We start from the raw sequence: 20,116 nt of genomic DNA on the forward strand, positions 1-20,116 counted from the left end.
CTGTAAAAGTTGCAAAACTGTCTACTTAACTTTTAAACAGTACTTTTAACATTTTTCTTTCTGTGCCTAGGGATAAAATCATGAAAGGATAAATATTCCATAAGATTTTGTATAATAAGTCGTTTGGTATAAATATAAGTGGCTGGATGTGTTCCGCGGTTTCACCCGCATTGCTCCGCTCCTATTGGACTTAGCGTGATGAAATTAGCCTTCCTCGATAAATGGGCTATCATACACTGAATTTTTGAAATCGGACCAGTAGTTCCTGAGATTAGCAGGTTCAAACAAACAAACAAACTCTTCAGCTTTATAAAATTAGTATAGATTTTATTGAATTTTTGCAATGCAGAGCTTTGTTGACACTTATGTATCATATAGATAAAACTAGGGTCACTTCATATTTTAAAGTGGTTGTATTTCTGTTTATCTAGTATCAATTGAACGTTTTTCGCTGGATAAACTGCTTAGTACAATTACTGGTTTCATAGACATGGTATAGAGTTGTACTTGTCTCTCCAATATTGTTGTCAAGGAAGCGTAATTGCGAATAAGCTTTTATTTTATGAATATTAACTACATATTTAATCACTAAACATTTATTCAAATACCCACATTTGTTTTCAGATGGACGAGCTCAGGTTAATACGTCCAGTGAAGCGATAAATTCGACGGAATTACGAATATGTGTAGCATGAAGCGCTTTATCGAACCGAATGATGTGTCGTTCAGCATGTTGGGGGCTGTCAATCAAACAGCGAAAGAAACAAGCTTCAGGGATCTGGAGAACTCATCAACGAGTATTGCTAACGAAAGTGACTTTTTTGTACCAGATGAAGAGTTTATATTCGACAGAACAGATGTGAGAGCAATATTCATCACATTATACACGATTGTGTTCTGTTGTTGTTTTTTTGGTAAGTGGATTTATTTTCAAGCAAGTTAAGCAATAAGCAATACCTAGTTAAAAATAAGGTTACTTGCAAAATTCGTCTTATTTACAGATAGAAATTTAAATTATATCGTAAAAAGAATTTCATTGTGCAATAAAGTAATGTTCAAAATCGACCCGAGCTTTTGACTTTCAATTAGACAATCGATTGAATTGTTGCCTGATAACGGGTCTGCCATTAACGACGCTCGTTTGCAATGACAAGTTTAGTAGAATTTATTTAAATTTTAGTTTAATTTAACAAAAATTTTACTCTTTATTTGTTGGATATTTGTAGACATATCGTCAAAGGAACATTAGAGCAGTCTGTTTGTTATTACTAAATGCTTATGTTATACTGTAACTGTACGGTACTGGGAACCGAAAATATTCAAATACAAGAACGAAAAGTTCCGGTTAATACTCATTGCTATTACCTTCCGTTACAGTCATACAAATTACCTACAAGTCGTTGAAACAAGGGTAAGGTGAATATAAATTGACTTCATATAATATTAAGGCCTTTTTTATATATTTGATTTTATGCTCAGTAAGTTCCCCCGATGATCACGCTCGATGTAAAGTCTTAAGTAACGGCATAAATAATTAAATGAATTAATTTTGCTGAAAATTTGTTATAAATTTATATATCTTTATCTGTTAAAAATAAATATTTCCTCTGTAATATCAAAATGTTCATATACCTAAGTATTTTGTTATTCTCGAATCTTCGAGTGGTATCTACCAATATATATACAGAAGTGTTTATCTACTTAATGAGAAGCAAGCACACAGAGTATAATATGAAGTTGGTACCGTCGCGTCGTCGCGTAGGATCCGAATTATTGTTCTACAATGTTTAATGCTGCAACATCTTACATTCTGTCTACCTACATTTTTGATATTTACTCCAACTAAACAGACTTTTACTAGCTTCCTAAACAGTTTTCTCTTTTATTTCTTAAAATGTTCCGATCTTGAATGGAGCAGTGCCTGTACGTCCTGCATGCGTAGGCACTGATTCGTAGGGATTTTGGCCTTGTAGCTTATGACCCTTATGTTTTCGAATATGTGCGAGCCGCGCTCTCTATCGATGACGACGGATATCGGAGGACGATATTAAATTATTTCTGGCTTATAATCAATGCTAAAGATCCCAAGAACATGTGGTTCCGACAAGACGAATATTGCACGGAAAACATTAAATTTATTGGATGAGATGCTCGAGCGCTTTGTTATCTCACGTGGTGGAGGCATCATCTGGCAACCAAGATCGTGTGATCTTACACCACTCGATTACTTTCTGTGGGTCAACGTGAAATCTCAAGGTTGCCGCCCTAAAGGCCAAAAGATCACGCATCTTTTATGAGATGTAGAACCGTTTGGGTAAAAATTTCGTCTAAAATCGGTTTGCCTAGATACAACTCATTTAGTGGAGTCACGACGGCCTTTCGACAGAAATTATATATCTTTATATTTTCTTTTAAATAATATAAAGAGATTGTTGTATTTCAAAGTTCGAGCGCTTTTAATGAAAAATATTAAAGCAGGTAACTGGAGAGTTTAACATTGACACATTTAAGAAGAATTGTGTCAATCTTATCAAACTATAATTAAGAAAATATTTATGAACGTATATTTCATAAATATATTCTTAATTATTATAGCACAGAGGACATAATAGTAGCTAAACGCTACAGAACGGACACTCTCCACCTCCCGCCAAAATTAAACACTTACCTCACCCCGCACGATCAGCCTGAAAATGGTCCGTATTTGTTATTCTAGGAGGTAGCAACGTTGACAAGTGAGCATTTTAGTATAGTTGATTCTTTGATATGCTGTTCCTCTTGCTATTTCGGTTACAGTCCGGGCTGTCTGGCTGGCCCCAGTGGTTGCGTTTATTAGTGCGCATCTTATCTGCACAGGAAAATATCCTTAATTTAAAGTCATTTTTTAACGCGTAATTTTTAATCGTTTGCCTTTAGATAGATCCATTAGACATACATTTTTTATTGCAAGACGTTTTTTTCGTTGTTAAATAGGTGCCAGACGCAATTTTTATTTCAAAATAATTAAAATATCATCGAAATAAGATTATTATTTATTTATTAACACAATACAGACAGACATCAACTATGTATGTATAAATTATTACAATAAAATTATCAAAGTCTCTCTTAGTCCATATTGAGACAATACACAATTTCACTTAAACAATATTTAATAAGTTGCCACGTGACTGGATTTGATCTGAAGCAAAGTCTATTTAATATATAGTCCTTTCAAATAAACTTCATCAATAATCAAACTGAGTTAATATCAAGGTATTTACATTTTAGCAAGAATGTTTGGACTTTGGACGAAGAATTTTTATTATTGTTACATGAGAATTACATTAGGGGAAGCTTCGCATAACACGAGGAATTCTAAATCCTTCGATCATGGTAAATACGGTTGGGTGTAAAGGCCAAATCCGACAAGATCCCATTAGAATGTCAAGCTGCTGAAAGGATATGACAGGGATCAAAATATATAAGGCAGCATTGGCTACTTTTGTTTAAATAAATGTTACAATATTCTATCTTGAAATTCAATATAAACTTTGCTAAGAGTTAAACTCCTACTAATTCTTTTAGCCCTATTAATTAAGTCAGGTAATTATTTTAACTGAATCTAAGAACTTTTAAATTCGGAATCGAATAATATTCTTCTTTATTGGATATAAAATGCAATTAATACAGAATCATATTTAAATTCAAATAAATGTGTTCAAAATGAAATAAGGTAATAAAAATAAATGCAAAGGACATCGCTGACCCTTAGTATAAATTGAACTTTTGTTTTGTCTTTTAAACAATATCCGTTCAGAAACACATGGGATAGATAAAATTACATTAACCCCATTACCTTTTATTAGCTGTAATTTACATGTTGATTATAACATGGGTTTTAATTATACATAATCACTACCTACATAGTATAAAACAAAGTCGCTTTCTCTGTCCCTATGTCCCTTTATATGCAAATCTTTAAAACTACGCAACGGATTTTGATGTGGTTTTTTTTAACAGATAGAGTGATTCAAGAGGAAGGTTTTAGTTCACTTTTAGTATATAATTTATTAGGTTTTAGACAAAGTGGGCGAAGCCGCGGGCGGTAAGCTAGTATATTATATATCATATTATACAGAAATACAGTATATTATGTATAAATATTCAGAATTCACTAACTCTATATAGAGTCTACATAATATGTGGATAAAGAGAAGTGGTTTAGACTTTAGAGTAGGATAGTGAATTGAAAATAGCTGTGACCATCGTTGTTTTTACCATCGTTCCATATCATTCGATGAAAACAATAACATAATACTTTTATGTAACACGAATAAATTTTTCGTTTTCAATTAAAACGAAAAACAACTTGTGTATGTAACTTCAATAATTTAATATTTAAAAAAATTTAACCTTGTTTTTACTTTTTTTATTTGGATGGTGTAACTTAAATCCATAAATTGATCAATCTTTGCTTAATTTATGTTTACGTCCTCCATTTATATATAACTTTATTTTAAAATAACTTGCTCTATCTAAAAAACATCGCATAACATATATGATTCACATAGCCCTCTAGTTCCTCTACCTCCCAGCTTCAGTATATCACTACTTCTTGGGCACCCTGTATATCTTGCTACTTCAATCATTAATTTTTTCTTTTTTATTTAATTAAGAATACAAATATATTTTATTTATTTGATTGCAGGTAATCTTCTTGTTATTCTCGTGGTGACACTTTCAAGGCGCTTGAGGTCTATAACTAACTTCTTCTTAGCAAATTTAGCAGTCGCGGACTTATGTGTGGGTGTTTTTTGCGTCTTCCAAAATTTAACCATATATCTGATACCCAGGTAAGTCTTTATTTAGCAATATACATGATGCACTTCTCTATTGTTAATTCCTACTTTGTGTTTTTATGCCAGAAATCATGAAATTAAATTGTCTTCATTGAGCGCTTAGAGATTGTAATGTAACACGTAGACATATTTGTTTCCTCTCGTAGTGCAGCACTTGGCATAGAGTTATTATTACGACTCTTTTATGTAAATTCTTTGCAACGGTTGAAAGTGGGAAATGTATAAAATTCTCAGTTTTGTTGCTGGCTAGCTCGACTTTAGATAAGGTCTAAATGAAGTGCGCATTATAGTGTTTATTTAAATCAGTGAAGCTAAACAAATCCCTTAAACAAAGGGGCTATGTTAAAGCAAACGATTTATCATTGATGAAAGTGGCAATAATAACGTAGATAAAATTTGTATATGTTTTTGAACGATTTCCTGAAACGTAAACATTATATACTATATAGCCGGTGAAACGAGCCGACTGCAATAAAGTGATTTACGCTTCCAGTACAAAATCATTTAGAACACGAATTGGGGTTTTTCAAAGTTTTATGACTATTTTATAGTATACCTTAATAAATGGATGAATACAGTAATGTGTTTAGAACTTTGAAATTCAATTCAAGCACTTAGCAAATACTAAACTAATTAGATACTATTGCGGCATCAATATTGAACTTTCGATAAAGTTGAAACGTGAACGTAGAGGACGATCGAAGACGAGATAATTATGAATATAGAAATGTTTCTTAACATACAACTCGTATTATAATTAATAAAGTTTCAATTGAGATATTAATGTTTGTTACCGAATCATATAAAAATATAATACTTAATCTGAAATCTTTGTTAGTATAATAGAGATTACATTATACATATCTGCTAACTGGGAAAATCGTCGTATTCATACTAACCATAGTCCAAAAGCTTTTATGTGATGTAGCTTGTCACTTTAATAATACACGAAGTTGAAACATGTCTCTATTTTCAGTTGGGTTTTTGGCGACTTCTTGTGCAAAATGTATCAGTTTGTGCATTCACTGAGTTACACGGCTTCAATATTTATCCTCGTGGTAATATGCACGGAAAGATACTTCGCTATTATTCATCCAATCACGTGTAAGCAGATACTAACATCGACAAGACTTAGGGTAAGTTTTACTCGATTTATTGGTTATTTGAAAGACAAATTTACTTGAACATATTTATGGGATATAAATAAATCTAAAAAAAATATCAAGTGCTTTTCTGATGCCTACACATTTCATAACAATGAGACCCTCGGTCAACACCAAGTAGTAGGTATGAACTATGAAATGACTTCTACTCACGTATTCAATTTTGACGGCAGCGATTCGCAATACTAATATTGATCGTATGGAGTCACAAAACGGTAATAATATATTTGTCTGTTTGTTTGTATGAATAACCGCTTCTGTACTTAGGACGAAGACTTGATTTTATTGGAGATACCTAATACATGAATATTATTATCTTTCCGCTTCATATAGTATGTGAAAGCTACAGCTATGATAACATATTATAAATCCTTGTTGTATAAATTAAAACTGAGGCTATATTTGCCTACATATTACAAATTTAAACGAAAACTTTGTTTTATTTTTAGTTGGTGATTCTTGGTGTTTGGATAACAAGCGCTGCGTATAGTGCTCCGAAATTTATTTGGGTAGAAACGATTACAAATGATCTTGGAGACGGCCACTTGGAAACTATATGCATCCAGCATCGTATGAAATATAACTCGGAAATATTTGACATGGTCAACTTCGGTCTTTTATATGTTACACCTCTTTGCGTTATGACGGTAAGTACTTATAGGTCATGAAATAATAGTTTATTTTCTTTATTATGTGTTCGATTTTTACGACAAAATCAGTATGTTCAAACCTTATTATAATTCAAAACTACACACGTTGTTGTCATAAAAATCCACAATAATGGTTAACAGATTAAACCTCACATTAAAAAGCCCAAGTATGTTTTGGGAACGTTCATAGGCTCATAGCATCGTAATAATAATTAACGATCTTAGTTAATCATTCAATTAATTTGAATACAACAGCGTAGAGTGAGTTTGGCAAACTTCTGAGTTTTGATACATAGGCTTCATTTTACTTATTCACATATTTCCTCAAAGTTATGCAAACGAATTTAACAACCTTCATGGCAAAATGAAATTTACTTGTATCTAACTGAACATTATGCCGTTAATATTTTATGATGAAATTGAGTGGTAAGTGTAAAATATACCATGAAATCTGAATTTATGTTTTCAGCAAACAAAAAAATCGTGGTTTTTTAGGTAACTTTCGGCAGAATGCAGTAGCAATTGTGCAGTACTTGTATCGTAAATTATGTGACCGAATAGAGCTGCGCTGCAAATAACTTTGTTAAATTTTATTAGTAGTTTAATTAAGTTTGTAGACAAAATTCCACTGCCGTGTTCTGCCTGCTATGATCGATTAATGCGGTATGCGTAATACCTATCCTATATCGGAGGATAGAAGCACTACCTATAGTTTTTAACTACTGTAATTCATTCAAGTATTTTATCCTCGTGGGATGAGGGCAAATATTAACATACAAACAATACTTTAGTATAAGCTTTTATATAGTCTTAGTAAAAGCTATTTGAAAAGTCTTCAAAAGATATAAGACAACTAACGTTAAAGGTAAAGTTTTCGAAACTTAGCTGAAGCCTTATTGTATACGATGCAACGGCTTGCCACTCAAGAAACCAGTCAACATTTTAGTTCAAAATATGTTGCAACAATAACTAATATAGCTACTACTTACAATGTACGTAATACAGAAATGAAATGTACACGTACAAAATTATCCAAGCTTCAATAAATAGCAGTAAATATATAGAAATGTTTTTGAATAATGTTTCATATACATATATTTTGTTAATATACCTAATGCTGAAACGGAATTCCATCGATAGTGTTCAATTTTTTTTTGAACTTACATACCTCCGTCGATTTTTTTTACTTCATACAAATAATAATATTTGATTATTATTTGTATATGTGTTCATTCATATACTTAAGCCTTTATAAAAAGTAAATTTTCATCGTCGACCATAAATAAGTAAACCAGACCAGTACCTAGGTCGAAACTTTAATATCATTTAAAATTGATATCTAAAAAAAAGGAATATTGACGGAACAAAAGCTTAACCTTCTCTATTTTTTAACTGTTTGATTATAATTCCAACAATCTAAATTGCATCTTTTCTGCACATTCATTAATAAATTTATGCAAATTTAATTAGGAAGTTACATACCCGAAGCGTGCCTTTTAAATTTCACACTTATCTAAAACCATTATTTGTTTTGAGAATGACACTGTACGAGTAAACACGAAGTAAGTATTTTAAACGATACCAGTGTCATTTAATTTTTGTTCACTTGAACATAAAATGCTACATTATGTATTTTTGTTCACTTGAACATAAAATCCTACATTAGGTACTCTTATGAATACCTATTAATAAGAGTTGAATTGAATCTTTCAACGCCGGCGCCGGGGCCCCGTAGAGTGAGTAAAATCGAAGAGGCACTCGCTAATTCGATTATAGATATTTTTCCGTAATCTTATATAATAAATATTCTCGGATCTATAATTTTCAGTTGCATACTAGTAATATGTTACATATAACATACATATTATTAATATACAACTGTGAACGTATTTATAAAAATCCCATACAGTTTTATGGTTCTATGTATTTGAAATTTATTCCATTCCAGCAAAGTAAAAGAAAAGTGTAAAAGTCGAGTTTTCCATGACAACGCGCTACTTTATGTCTCCAATTCCTTAAAGAAGATAAGCTTTATAGATTTATTTCGATAATATTACATACGTGTGTGATGTTATACCTTCTTCAAGCATGCCTCGACTGCGCCTTCTATAAACAATAATATTATTATATTTATGTATATCCCTATAAATTTTATAAACAGCTACCGCCAATTAACCCTAATAAATCATATTGAAGAAGGAAAGTCATCCGTCTTTCCGCCAGCGGCTTCGCCCGCGTTTTCGAAGAAAAACCCGCGTAGTTCCCGTTCCCGTGGGATTTCCGGGATGTGTGCTAAATTTCATAGTAGTCGGTTCAGTAGTATTTGCGCGAAAGAGTAAAAAACATACATACACATATATCCATCCTCAAAAACTTGCGCATTTATAATATTAGTTGGATGAAAACTTAGCGTATAAAATATCGCTCTACATTATTCACAGACGAAAAGAAAGCTTTTGTTGAAGTTTTTGCTTAATTTTTTTATTTCTATAGACCAGAAGTAATAAGCCAGAAATGGGTAAATTATTACTGTTGTTTTAACTTTACCTAATTAATTGAACGGAACGGAAATTTATTTAAACTGTGATCATTATATATTTCAATTGTCCAGTTATTAATTGGTTCATTATTATGTTCTGTTTGCCAAAACTGTAATTAATAACAAAACATTGAATTATTTCTCTAGTTAAGTACGTTAAAATATAATTCAATTACAGAGCTTTAGTTTACGTCATAGTAAATTATTATCCAACTACTAGAAAATTAAAATCTCATAATTCACGAATAGTAAATTGAAATAGCAATTAAATGAATAAACTTCTATTGTATATATACTTCTATACATAGTAGGTACGTACATATATAACATAAGTATGTATTATTACAGAACAGAATATAAAATATATTTCATCTTCTCCCGCTTGAAAATTACAAGCAAAGAAAATAACGAAGATGTTTTTCAAGAAAATATTAAGTAGATATTTACTTACTTCATATTTACATATATTGACTTTCTTCTTTGTCTTTGTTTATATCTTTCCAAAACTTTCCACAAATGAATGTTACTTAATTAAAATGATATAAGATATTATTCTTCGTTATATGCTATTTAGGTTAGACTCTACAAGTTATTTGCCAGATACTTTGCAAATTGCAAGATATATAATATATTCTGTTATCGCGTTGTATGTAAACCTTTTAAGCCTTACAATTTACTTGAACATGATTAAGATAATCCCTCAATCTCTTCAGATTAGATTGGCTAGCCTAATCTGTATCATCAGTCATCACTACATATATTAGTTCAAGTTCATTTATGAGCAAAGCCCGCTGTCTGTCCCTATGTAGATTGTAGGTATGCTTAGATCTTTAGTTATTCAACAGATTTGGATACGGATTTAGATAAAGGCAAACGTTTACAATAATTATCATCCATAATTGCAGTATGTTTAGTATCAAAATTGCATACGTACGGAGCTGGAGCGGTAGCTAGTGTAAGTTATTACAAAATATGTAAAAACTATTAACTTCGTCAAAATTTACCCATGACAAATTTTGAACGATATAAATAATTCAGTATTATAACGTTTTTGAGGTACAAGGATTAAGGTTCTTATGGAGATTAAACACGACAAAATATGGGCAATGGGGCAAAACAATATCTGCCAGGACCTAAGGCCAGGACAGATAGTTATAACATAAATTCTTGATATTATATTAATATAAATTAGAACTGATTTGTAACACTCGCATAACGACTACCAGAATAAGATAAATCACCTCAATGAATCACACGAAATCTGTAAACTGATACTAAACTGGATATCTCTAAACAAGCAAAATCGTATTATAAAATGGACGTACAGTGTACACGTATCCAGAAATGTTAGCATACTTATCTAACGCTCAACTGAATATCAGAAAGAGTTCTTATTTCACTTGAGTGCATTATGTATATTAGGCAAAATGTACGCGAATACCGCCCATGACATGAAATGGGAGGATTATATTTACACCACTTCGTCTATCTTTTATATAATTTAATTCAAATCTAGGAACATTCCAACCTAGCCAACCCAGATGACCAAGGATAAAATGCAGCACATGCTACTAATAAATTTAGTAGTTTCCTGGTAGCTCTTGATTTTCAAAACTAAAACGATGATGAAGAGTTCATACTATGGTTCATACATATCACTAGCATATCAAGTAAAATCGGACCCAAATTTATTATTGTCCATATTTCTTCAAATAATAATCATTCGTCATCAAGTCTTTTTATATTATTTAAATGAAAAAGAAATTTCAATAAAGCATAATGATGAGGAAACTTGTAATAACATTTTTCGTGGGGACATAATAATGATTGAAATACCAGGGTATAAATTTTCCATTACTTAAGGGTGACACAAAGCATAAGGTTACCCTGAGCTTTGAGTTTGATTAGAAATAGATATAAATCACAGAATAAATTATAATAAATGGTAATGGAAATGGTGGGTTTGAATTTGTATCCATATTTTTCATCTTTAGAATAATCCTATTCATCACTCTCAGTCGTTATCGATTATGATAATACAATATAATGTAATTATTGTGTGCATAGTTGGTGCATAGTGTATCCGCTTACCGTCAGATGAGGCGTTTGCTCGTTTGTCACGTAAACCACAGGTTATATTGTGAGATTATTAATTACTCATTTGCATCTGCAAATATTTTACAATACGATTGTATTTAAATTTAACTAAAATTATATAAATACCAACTACCAGTGTAAAACTACTTCTTTTTTCTGGCCGACGCGGACGACTCAAACTCAAACATTTATTTATTCAATAAGACTTCTTGTAGAAGCACTCTTTTGAATCATCATAACAGTTTTACAATTTATGTACCACCGATTCGGAAAGCAGTATCTATGGGAAAGAACCGGCTAAAATCTCAAAATTCTATTACATGTACCTCACCATATCAACGATATTAATATAGCTATACCTACAGATAAACACACAAGCACTCAAACACAAATTTAATTAATCATAGTTAATAAATCACCATAAAAAATATCATTGCGTTCATTAAATAAAGTTTTTTAATAAGAGTTGTTTATATAGGTACTGAACATACGTTAAGTTACAAGTTAGAAGGAATGGTAATTGGAAATGAAAATACATTAATATAAAGTTTTAGGTTCGTGGGCCGTCAAACTCCTTCGGATTTGCTTAATTTTTCAGTTCAACGATTATCTGTAGAAACATTTTCCTTCTAAATGTGTTGAAAGTTTTCCTTATTAAATACACGGAGAAATTTACTATATAAAATATAACATAACCATTGGTCTGTATTTTAGAAGTATTATTAGAGAATGTTATTTGACTACTTATATCTACTAGTTAAGGATAGAAAGGTACATAATATTAGGTTTATCAATATTAATATAATATGATGTAAGGACGTCATATAATATTTCTTTTTGATATGTCTCAAATTTGAAGTATTTTCTTTTAGAATTTAGAGGATCAATTTTTGCTCTAAAATTCATAGTGACACTTTTGAATATATTTTCATACTTCGCACCCAACGCGTAATTTACATATTAAAAATAATCTAATTTTAATCATTTTAAAACATAATAAGTTTTGCCAGGGTTAATTAAAAAAAAATTTGAAGGATATCCTTTTTCAAAAAAATAAGCAGGTGATAATATTATAGTAGCAGTGTGATTATAAATGCCAAAGTTTGTGAGGATGGATGGATGGATTGATGTTACTCTTTCACGCAAATAATACTGAACCGATAACAATGAAATTTAGTATACAGGTAGCTGAAAACCCAGAATAAGACATAGGCTACTTTTTATCCCAGAAAACACAGGAGAAGGCAGGCGAAACCGCGGGCGGAAATCTAGTAATAAATAAATAGAGGTAAGGTTGGCGGTAAGCCAATAATTATGCATCGAATGGACTATTGACAAATAGACTGAGGGAGCCACGACTCATGGTTAATAGTAATCAGTGTATATTCTGTAATAAAGTGAAGTTTAGTCTCGAATGGCAGAAGTATGGATATCGACTGGATTTTTTTATATTATTGGTAGGCAAACGAGCAAAAGCAATGCCCGATAGTAAAGTGGGTCGCCCATGATAGACGTCCGTAACATAATTTATGGGTGCTGACTACAAAAAACCAATCCAAGAACTCTAACCTCTGTACACAACACAAAGGGGATGATGAAGTAATAAATAAAATTATTTTCTATATGTATTTTTTGTTTTTTTTTTTAATGGTATTATATCTTCTAATGACTGCTACTAATTAATGAATTCAATGAATAATCTCCACGTTAAATTCTCTGCAGAAGGTTTTATAAAGCGTTAATTTTGAAAGTCTTAAACTTTTTTTGCAATTGTTTTTGTACAGAAACAATTTATTATACTGCTCGCTGACGGATGGTTCTGAAAATTGCTTTCATTTCAATTTTAATTTACTGATAAAATGTAATTAAACAGATACTTTATTTGCAATGGAATTTATCTTTAACCCTATAATATATCTATGTCGAAGTAAGGACTGTAAAAATCGCTCATGAATAGATCATGATCTTAAAATTTTTGCATTATTTCACTTTATTGAGATCTAGATTATAGAGATCATAATATCAGATACCTACCAGCTTGAGCCCACGGCTTATCTCTTCTTAGGTACCCGGAATATAAGTTGCATATACTTAATATGGTACTCCGGACTTTAATCGATAGGTACGAAAATGGTCTCGAAAGATCAGATCAGACAATATTCTATATCATTAACAAATAGATCGGTAGTTTTCGTGTGAAAAAGTTGCTAAATATACTGTAAATAAGGAATCTATAAACAACAGCATTTAAAAGTTGTGTTCATGTTATTTTGAGGTAAAACAAAGTTTATAAGGTCTTTCACTAACTATTAATTTCTTGGCATTTTAAAGACGTCAACGCCTTTGAACGAGAATGTCCAAGAAAATAATTAAATGATAAAGAACATTGTGATACATATTTGAAACACGTTGTAGGTTTGTGATCATATAACTCCACGGTTGAACTCGCTCTTATTAATAAGTGTTCAGTAGCGATAGGAACGTAAACATGTTGAAAACAGATAGGTCTTGAGCAAGATGATTAAGTTTTCATCGCGTGTTAAAATGGAGCAGTGGCTAATTGAAGCGCAACTCTATTTATCACTTGGCTTATTTTGCTAATGAGGGCCTCAGACAATCTTAATGTCGGTTAACTATATAGGTCTTGTTGGCTTAACATCTGCGGTTTTACAAAAAAACAGTCTTTCAAACTCGTACCAAAAATGAAATAATTACACACACTTATTGTAATTATTTTATGAAATAGGTATTAATTTTATAATTTTACACATGTTTAAATTACCGAGCAAGTAGATACAAAATGCCAATCAAATAAAACAGATATCTTTTAAATTCAACTAGTATATGCGGGATGATATTCAAATAAATGTTTGTTAGAGGCATAAATCTACCATTTTATTTGAAAACTCTTCAGTCAGAAAATCATTTCTGTAGAAAGGTACATGTTTTCAGCAGCTGGTAATTTGTATTAAGTGAGTTTGCATTTTTTAAAGTTTCTAAGTGTTTATAATTACTTTTTGACTTTATTGAGTAGTATACGAAATCAAGCTTTTCACTAGGCATACATAATATCTATATTTTTCTCTTTATCTATTAGTTTTCTATTATTATGGATATAATTAAGATAAGTTATATTAATAAATTAACAAATAAAATATGTTTATGCTTAAAATAAAAATCATATTACAAGACATTTTACCATTTTACTTTTCTTTGCGAAATATTCTTTTATCTATCACTTTTTAAATCGTTAATGAACGTTTTCTATGTGGCATTATAAGTAGGTTGAAATTGTTGCATGGATATTAAAAACTTAATTCTGCTGAAGCTACAACCGCTGAGACCAATTATACGTCAGTCTCAGAGAGAAATCACAGTATATTTGCTTGCGTTTGCGTATCGATCCGTGTTAAGAACCTGAGATATGTTATCGATCTCCTGCGCAAAATATTGATTTTAATGCGATTAATCTAACTCTGAAACCAGTTAAAAAGTATACTTACTCTTCTAGTTAGTAATATAAAATTACAATGAACGTCATTTGTAATTTATTATTAATTAAAAGCTTAAATAAATTAAACCCTGAAAAAACAACCAATCAACCATACAACGTTCCCACTTTTCCTCAACAATTATTCAATTAATATAACCAAATAAATATAATTGTACTATAATTAATCTGCTTACTCAAATAAATAAATGTTTAAAATTTAAATGAAGGTGTACGGTCTTTGCTCTGTGTTCTGAATTTAATTATCGGAATTTAAGTACCTACTTATCCATGCCATTTTAATGTAAAATATGGTGTTGAAAGCGATACTACTCAATTATATCGAGTTTCATATTTATTTTATAAATAATTTTTATGTCGTGTTTCCTCATTTTTGCATTAATACAAACGACAATTTTTTTTTAAATTAATCCTTTACTTAAGAATAAACCTACTATAATATATGATTTCTTTATACCATTTTAATATAATTACAAATTAGCATAATTGCACAAAGAAATTGTTAAATGACGCTGCGCTTGTGTAGAGGAGCTCTAAATAGACTTTCAAACGGGATTATAAATATCAACATGAGAGAAGACGTGCTTTCGCATTCATTATAACCATTGGCATTGTTTGTTTTAGGTTCTATACACGAGGATTGCGGTAGGTCTATGGCAAAGTTCAAACGGTCTGAGGCACATGGGACACGCACAATGTTGTGCCACACAGTGCCCCAGAATAGAGAAGCCGACTTCAGGGGGTTATGAACCTCAACGTACTTTTGTAGGAACCACTGAAACAAAGGTAAGAATGACGATGTAATATGTAAACGTTAAATACATACATACAAACAACACGAGAAAAAATACACTAGTTCCCACGGGTGTATTTTGTAATCTTCCGTGCAAAGTTATAAAACAACGCGATTCATATATTCATATACTAAAGAGATATTGTTAAAGTATCCGTAAAAGCCTTTGTAAATTTTGACATCGTGTAAATTCTACTTAACATTTACGTTACTTTATTGATATAAACAGAAAACACGTTAAAAATCCTTTTGTTTCAAAATATTCTGTTGTAACGCATGAAATCCCCGCCGCGGCGTAATTCCTTTCGTTTCGATGATATTCGACGTTTAATACAGCATTGGTGAGACGTAATAAGCTTTCATTTCATTTGTACGACGAAACATTGAGAGAAATAACAAACATAATTCTATATGTCAGGTTTTGTGTAAGAACGAAGGTGTAGGCGGCTGTCCTTGAAGGTATATGGTACCATGACAGGGATTATTATATAAAGCAGCGAACAATATGTATAAAAACATTTTCGAATCTCACAGAAACAGGTACCTAATCTTTTTTCGCTTCATCCGTGTGATAGTACCGGAAGAGATTTTTAATATTTTACATTGAAAATGTAGCTAATAAAATAAATAATTAAATTAATATAGTTTTTTTAGTAAATAAAACATAGGTATCTTTTCTACCGACTTTGTATTTTTGGTATTAATAAATGTTCATTTTAAAATCGATATCCAAAAATTGTATTCATAAAAACTCCACGAATTGTTTTAGAATTTACAATTCCATTTGTGTCGGGCCAATTGTAAATGCAAAAGCGCAGCCTGCGTTATCTTCAAAACATGGCACTGCGTTTCAATTGAAATAATTTAAGAGCGGAGCTTTTATTTCATATTTCCATTTTATGTAATTGTAAAAAGCATCCGGTGCGTGAAGTAATAACATACGTCTGCAATATTTTGTTGAAAACGTATCATATAGAGCCTCAGAAGGTAGAGTTTCATAAAAGGTCGCATAAATTTCCTGATTTGTCTGTTTGATTTGTGATGGAAAATGTCGGCTAGTTAATAATAAATAAATATGTACATATTTACTCTTATTTTAACAGGGTATCTCAAGCCCGAAAGCGGTGAAAAAGAAGAAATCCACCCACGAGGGTCGCAGCTGTCATCACCTCAGCCATTTGTCACGCAACGTGCTACGCGCGCGACGCGGCGTAGTGCGGATGCTGATTGTCGTGGTGCTCACTTTCGCGATCTGCAACTTGCCCTTCCATGCACGTAAAATGTGGCAATATTGGTCTACCGGATACGAAGGGACGAGTGATTTCAGTGCGCTCTTAACGCCTCTAACATTTCTCATAACATACTTTAATTCCGGAATCAACCCTTTGCTATACGCATTCCTGTCTAAGAATTTCAGAAAGGGCATGAGGGAATTACTTTTCTGTAATTTTCACGGAAAGAGGAAGAATGAAAATTTAATTTTATTAAACCGTGTCGGCGGCACCGGCTTGCGACGGAGCTCGACGCGCTCCACCCGCGCCAACTGCAGCACGGTCACCATAGCGCCCAACGGGGAATCATGAGGGTTGTATCGCAGGAGGTTTCTGTATCGGATGGAGAATGCAGATGTTTCCTGATTAACGTCGAGCACCGATGAGGTGACCGATAGCAGCGGACTGTACACGATATCCACTATATCGAAAAAAGACCTGTATGATTGAGTGTTGTGAATATTTGCGTAGTTTCGCTGCTTTACATTTTATTGACTCTCTGAACTTAGTGATCTCAAGAGCTTACCAAATAAAGTGAATAATGTGATTGAAATCGTTTAGATTAAATATGTTGCAGAAGTTTGTAAGTTTAATATACTTATAGACAGCATATCGAAGGATGTAGCATGAATAGAAAAATATAGGTACCTAAAGTAAATAACTAGTCATCAACGTTTGCCTGCATGTATATATCATTATATATAAGAACTTAAGAAGTAAAGTATTTTAGAGAAAAATGAAGAAAATAAAATAATGTAAATATAATTTATGAAACTTATTGAATGTTATATTTTTTCATTATAAATTCTATGTACCTAGATGTATTAACTATTAAGTACTTACTTAAATTACATATTTCATATACGTACATTATACTTAATTATTTTAATTATTAAAATTTAATATAATAATTATAGTAGTAGATATTATCGTAGAAATATTAATTAGCGAGCGAAACATTTGAGCTCTATGATATAAATATCATTATCATTATAATTATTATAGGCTGAGTTACTGTAACAAAATTTGTTTAATTAGCACTCTGAATTAGGAATTTAAATTAATTCCGTCATTGCGATAGTTGAGATCTAACTGAAATAACATAAAATTAAAGCCTATTGCGGACATAATATAAGGCACATAACAATAAATATCAGTAAAATATGAACTGCCTTCCGCATTGCACGGCAATGGCTTCCGGATGTGAAATTAATTATAATGTTACCTAAATTAACATTATTATTTATTTCAAGTATATTTTTATAGTCAAATAAAACCTTTTCTATAAACACGGTTTGGGGATCGGGAACGTAGAAAGTATCGAAAATTTATTTAAATGTATCTATAAACTAGGTTTTACCTTTTCAATATTACACTAGAGAAACCCGTTTACACTCGAAGAAAATTACATTTCTACGTTCTGACTCCGTGGACGATTCAATTTGATTCCTGTGATACTATCGCGAATTAATTTGCTAGTTTTACTTTGAAATATATTTTTATAAAATTCGTGAAATTGAAATTGACAAAACACGTACCTAATATCTAAGGTACGTAAACGTTTGAAAGTTCATTTGACTGTTCGTAGCATGTAAATATTAGGTAGATTTATATAATTGACTAGCGGTCCGCCCCGGCTTCGCCCGTGGTACCTACATGTTTACGTTTTTCATAAAAACTATCCTATCTCTCAAGTTGGATCGAACTGCACATGGTGTGCGAATTTTATTATAATCGGTTAAGTGGTTTAGGCGTCCATTGAGGACAAACATTGTGACACGAGATTTATATATATATATTAATTATTATATAGATTACGTATTTTGTAACTTACATAGCTACAATCTTTATTGATCTTAAATGTAAATAACAACGAACCTAACTTATTAAATGTACAAAATGTAGGTAAGTAAGTACATCATGTGAATATTTTTATTCCTAGAAATGTAAAAACTGTTTTCTATTATTGTGGCTAAATGTAGGTGATGATGTTTTTAATAAATAAAATATTAAAAAAGAACAGCAAATAATTGCGCTTTATTTTTAGTGGTTTATATTCATGTGTGTATTCTACCGAATTATAAGCCCTTCTAAGACAATTCACATGAATAAATAAACTCATTGAGTTTGTTAAGCTCATTGATAGATACCTACATGGTTTTCCACACTCAATTTAACCGTTCATTGTTTTCAGTATATAGAAACTGTTTGTGGGTAATCCAGTTTAACAGTCACTTAGCTGCCATTCCAAAGCCGTGAATACTTTTTGAAACTGGGCCAAATAGCATTCAATTACTGGGAGAATTCCTTAAGCGCAGATAGCCGCTGAAATATGGATCTTTGCAAATATTCCACAACTATCCATTTATAACAAACAGTGGTCTATAATAACAGCAAGAATACAAAATGAGTAGATGCCTACACGAGAAGAATGTAAATGCGGTCGTAGCGGTATTGTACTCGCTTCCTACAGGCTTTATTGTTATTACTATTTAAGATGTACATAATTCTAGTTGAATGCCCCTATTTTCTTCACACTTTATTTTTAGCCCTAACTTTTGCTTACAATGATCGGGCTTTGCACACGTTTATTTAAATTTGTTATTCATAAGTTCTATTTTGTTCTTATTAAGTTAAAGACACAAAACACGCAATTTATGAAAATGGTCATGCCTTACAAATTTCCCCAACAACATAGCACAATAAAAAGCGTAAGTAGGCTTTGCTTTCATTACAACAAATCATAAAAACAGACATGTCTTCGTGAAACATTGGCGTTATCTATGTACACTTGAGTCTTTAATCCTGCTCTTGGCTACGGATTTACGGTAAGCGACACAACAGGATTTTATGAGCGAGTTGATGAACCGACTTTCATTAAAACGGAGTAGTGTACACAGACTTAATCGGCTTACATCACAAGCTTCAAACAATTAATAAGCACTATTTTTCAATGGCCCGGCAACGACGGTCCAAAACTTTAAATTATTTATAAAGTTTGCTATTGTGGCCAAAATCTACAACATACTATTGTAGTCAAAAAGTTACAGACCCAGTTAAAGTTAAAATGACTTTCCAAACTAGGTACACTTTGTGAGAATTTTTGTTTGTATAATACTTTACACCCATTTATAATAATATGTCAAATGTTAATTTAGGTAAGTTTATTCGAGTAAATAATTTATTGATAACTTTAAAACACAACAGCCAACATTGATGTCAATACATTTACAATCTGAGAAACAGTGACT

At 31.5% G+C, this 20,116-nt stretch overlaps 1 protein-coding gene across 1 annotated transcript; it reads left to right on the forward strand.

Moving 5' to 3' along the window:
- The first annotated feature begins 673 nt into the window (after window positions 1-673).
- On the forward strand, window positions 674-17,436 carry LOC123706247 (trissin receptor-like). The gene is made up of 6 exons (XM_045655428.1): window positions 674-914; window positions 4,691-4,835; window positions 5,818-5,977; window positions 6,454-6,651; window positions 15,426-15,587; window positions 16,698-17,436. Exons 1-6 carry the CDS (start codon window positions 683-685, stop codon window positions 17,175-17,177), a joined length of 1,377 nt encoding a protein of 458 aa, XP_045511384.1. The 5' UTR covers window positions 674-682; the 3' UTR covers window positions 17,178-17,436.
- Window positions 17,437-20,116: the final 2,680 nt, after the last annotated feature.

This window comes from Colias croceus, chromosome 3 (genome assembly GCF_905220415.1).
Source record: "Colias croceus chromosome 3, ilColCroc2.1".
NCBI classification, from domain to species: Eukaryota; Metazoa; Arthropoda; class Insecta; order Lepidoptera; family Pieridae; genus Colias; species Colias croceus.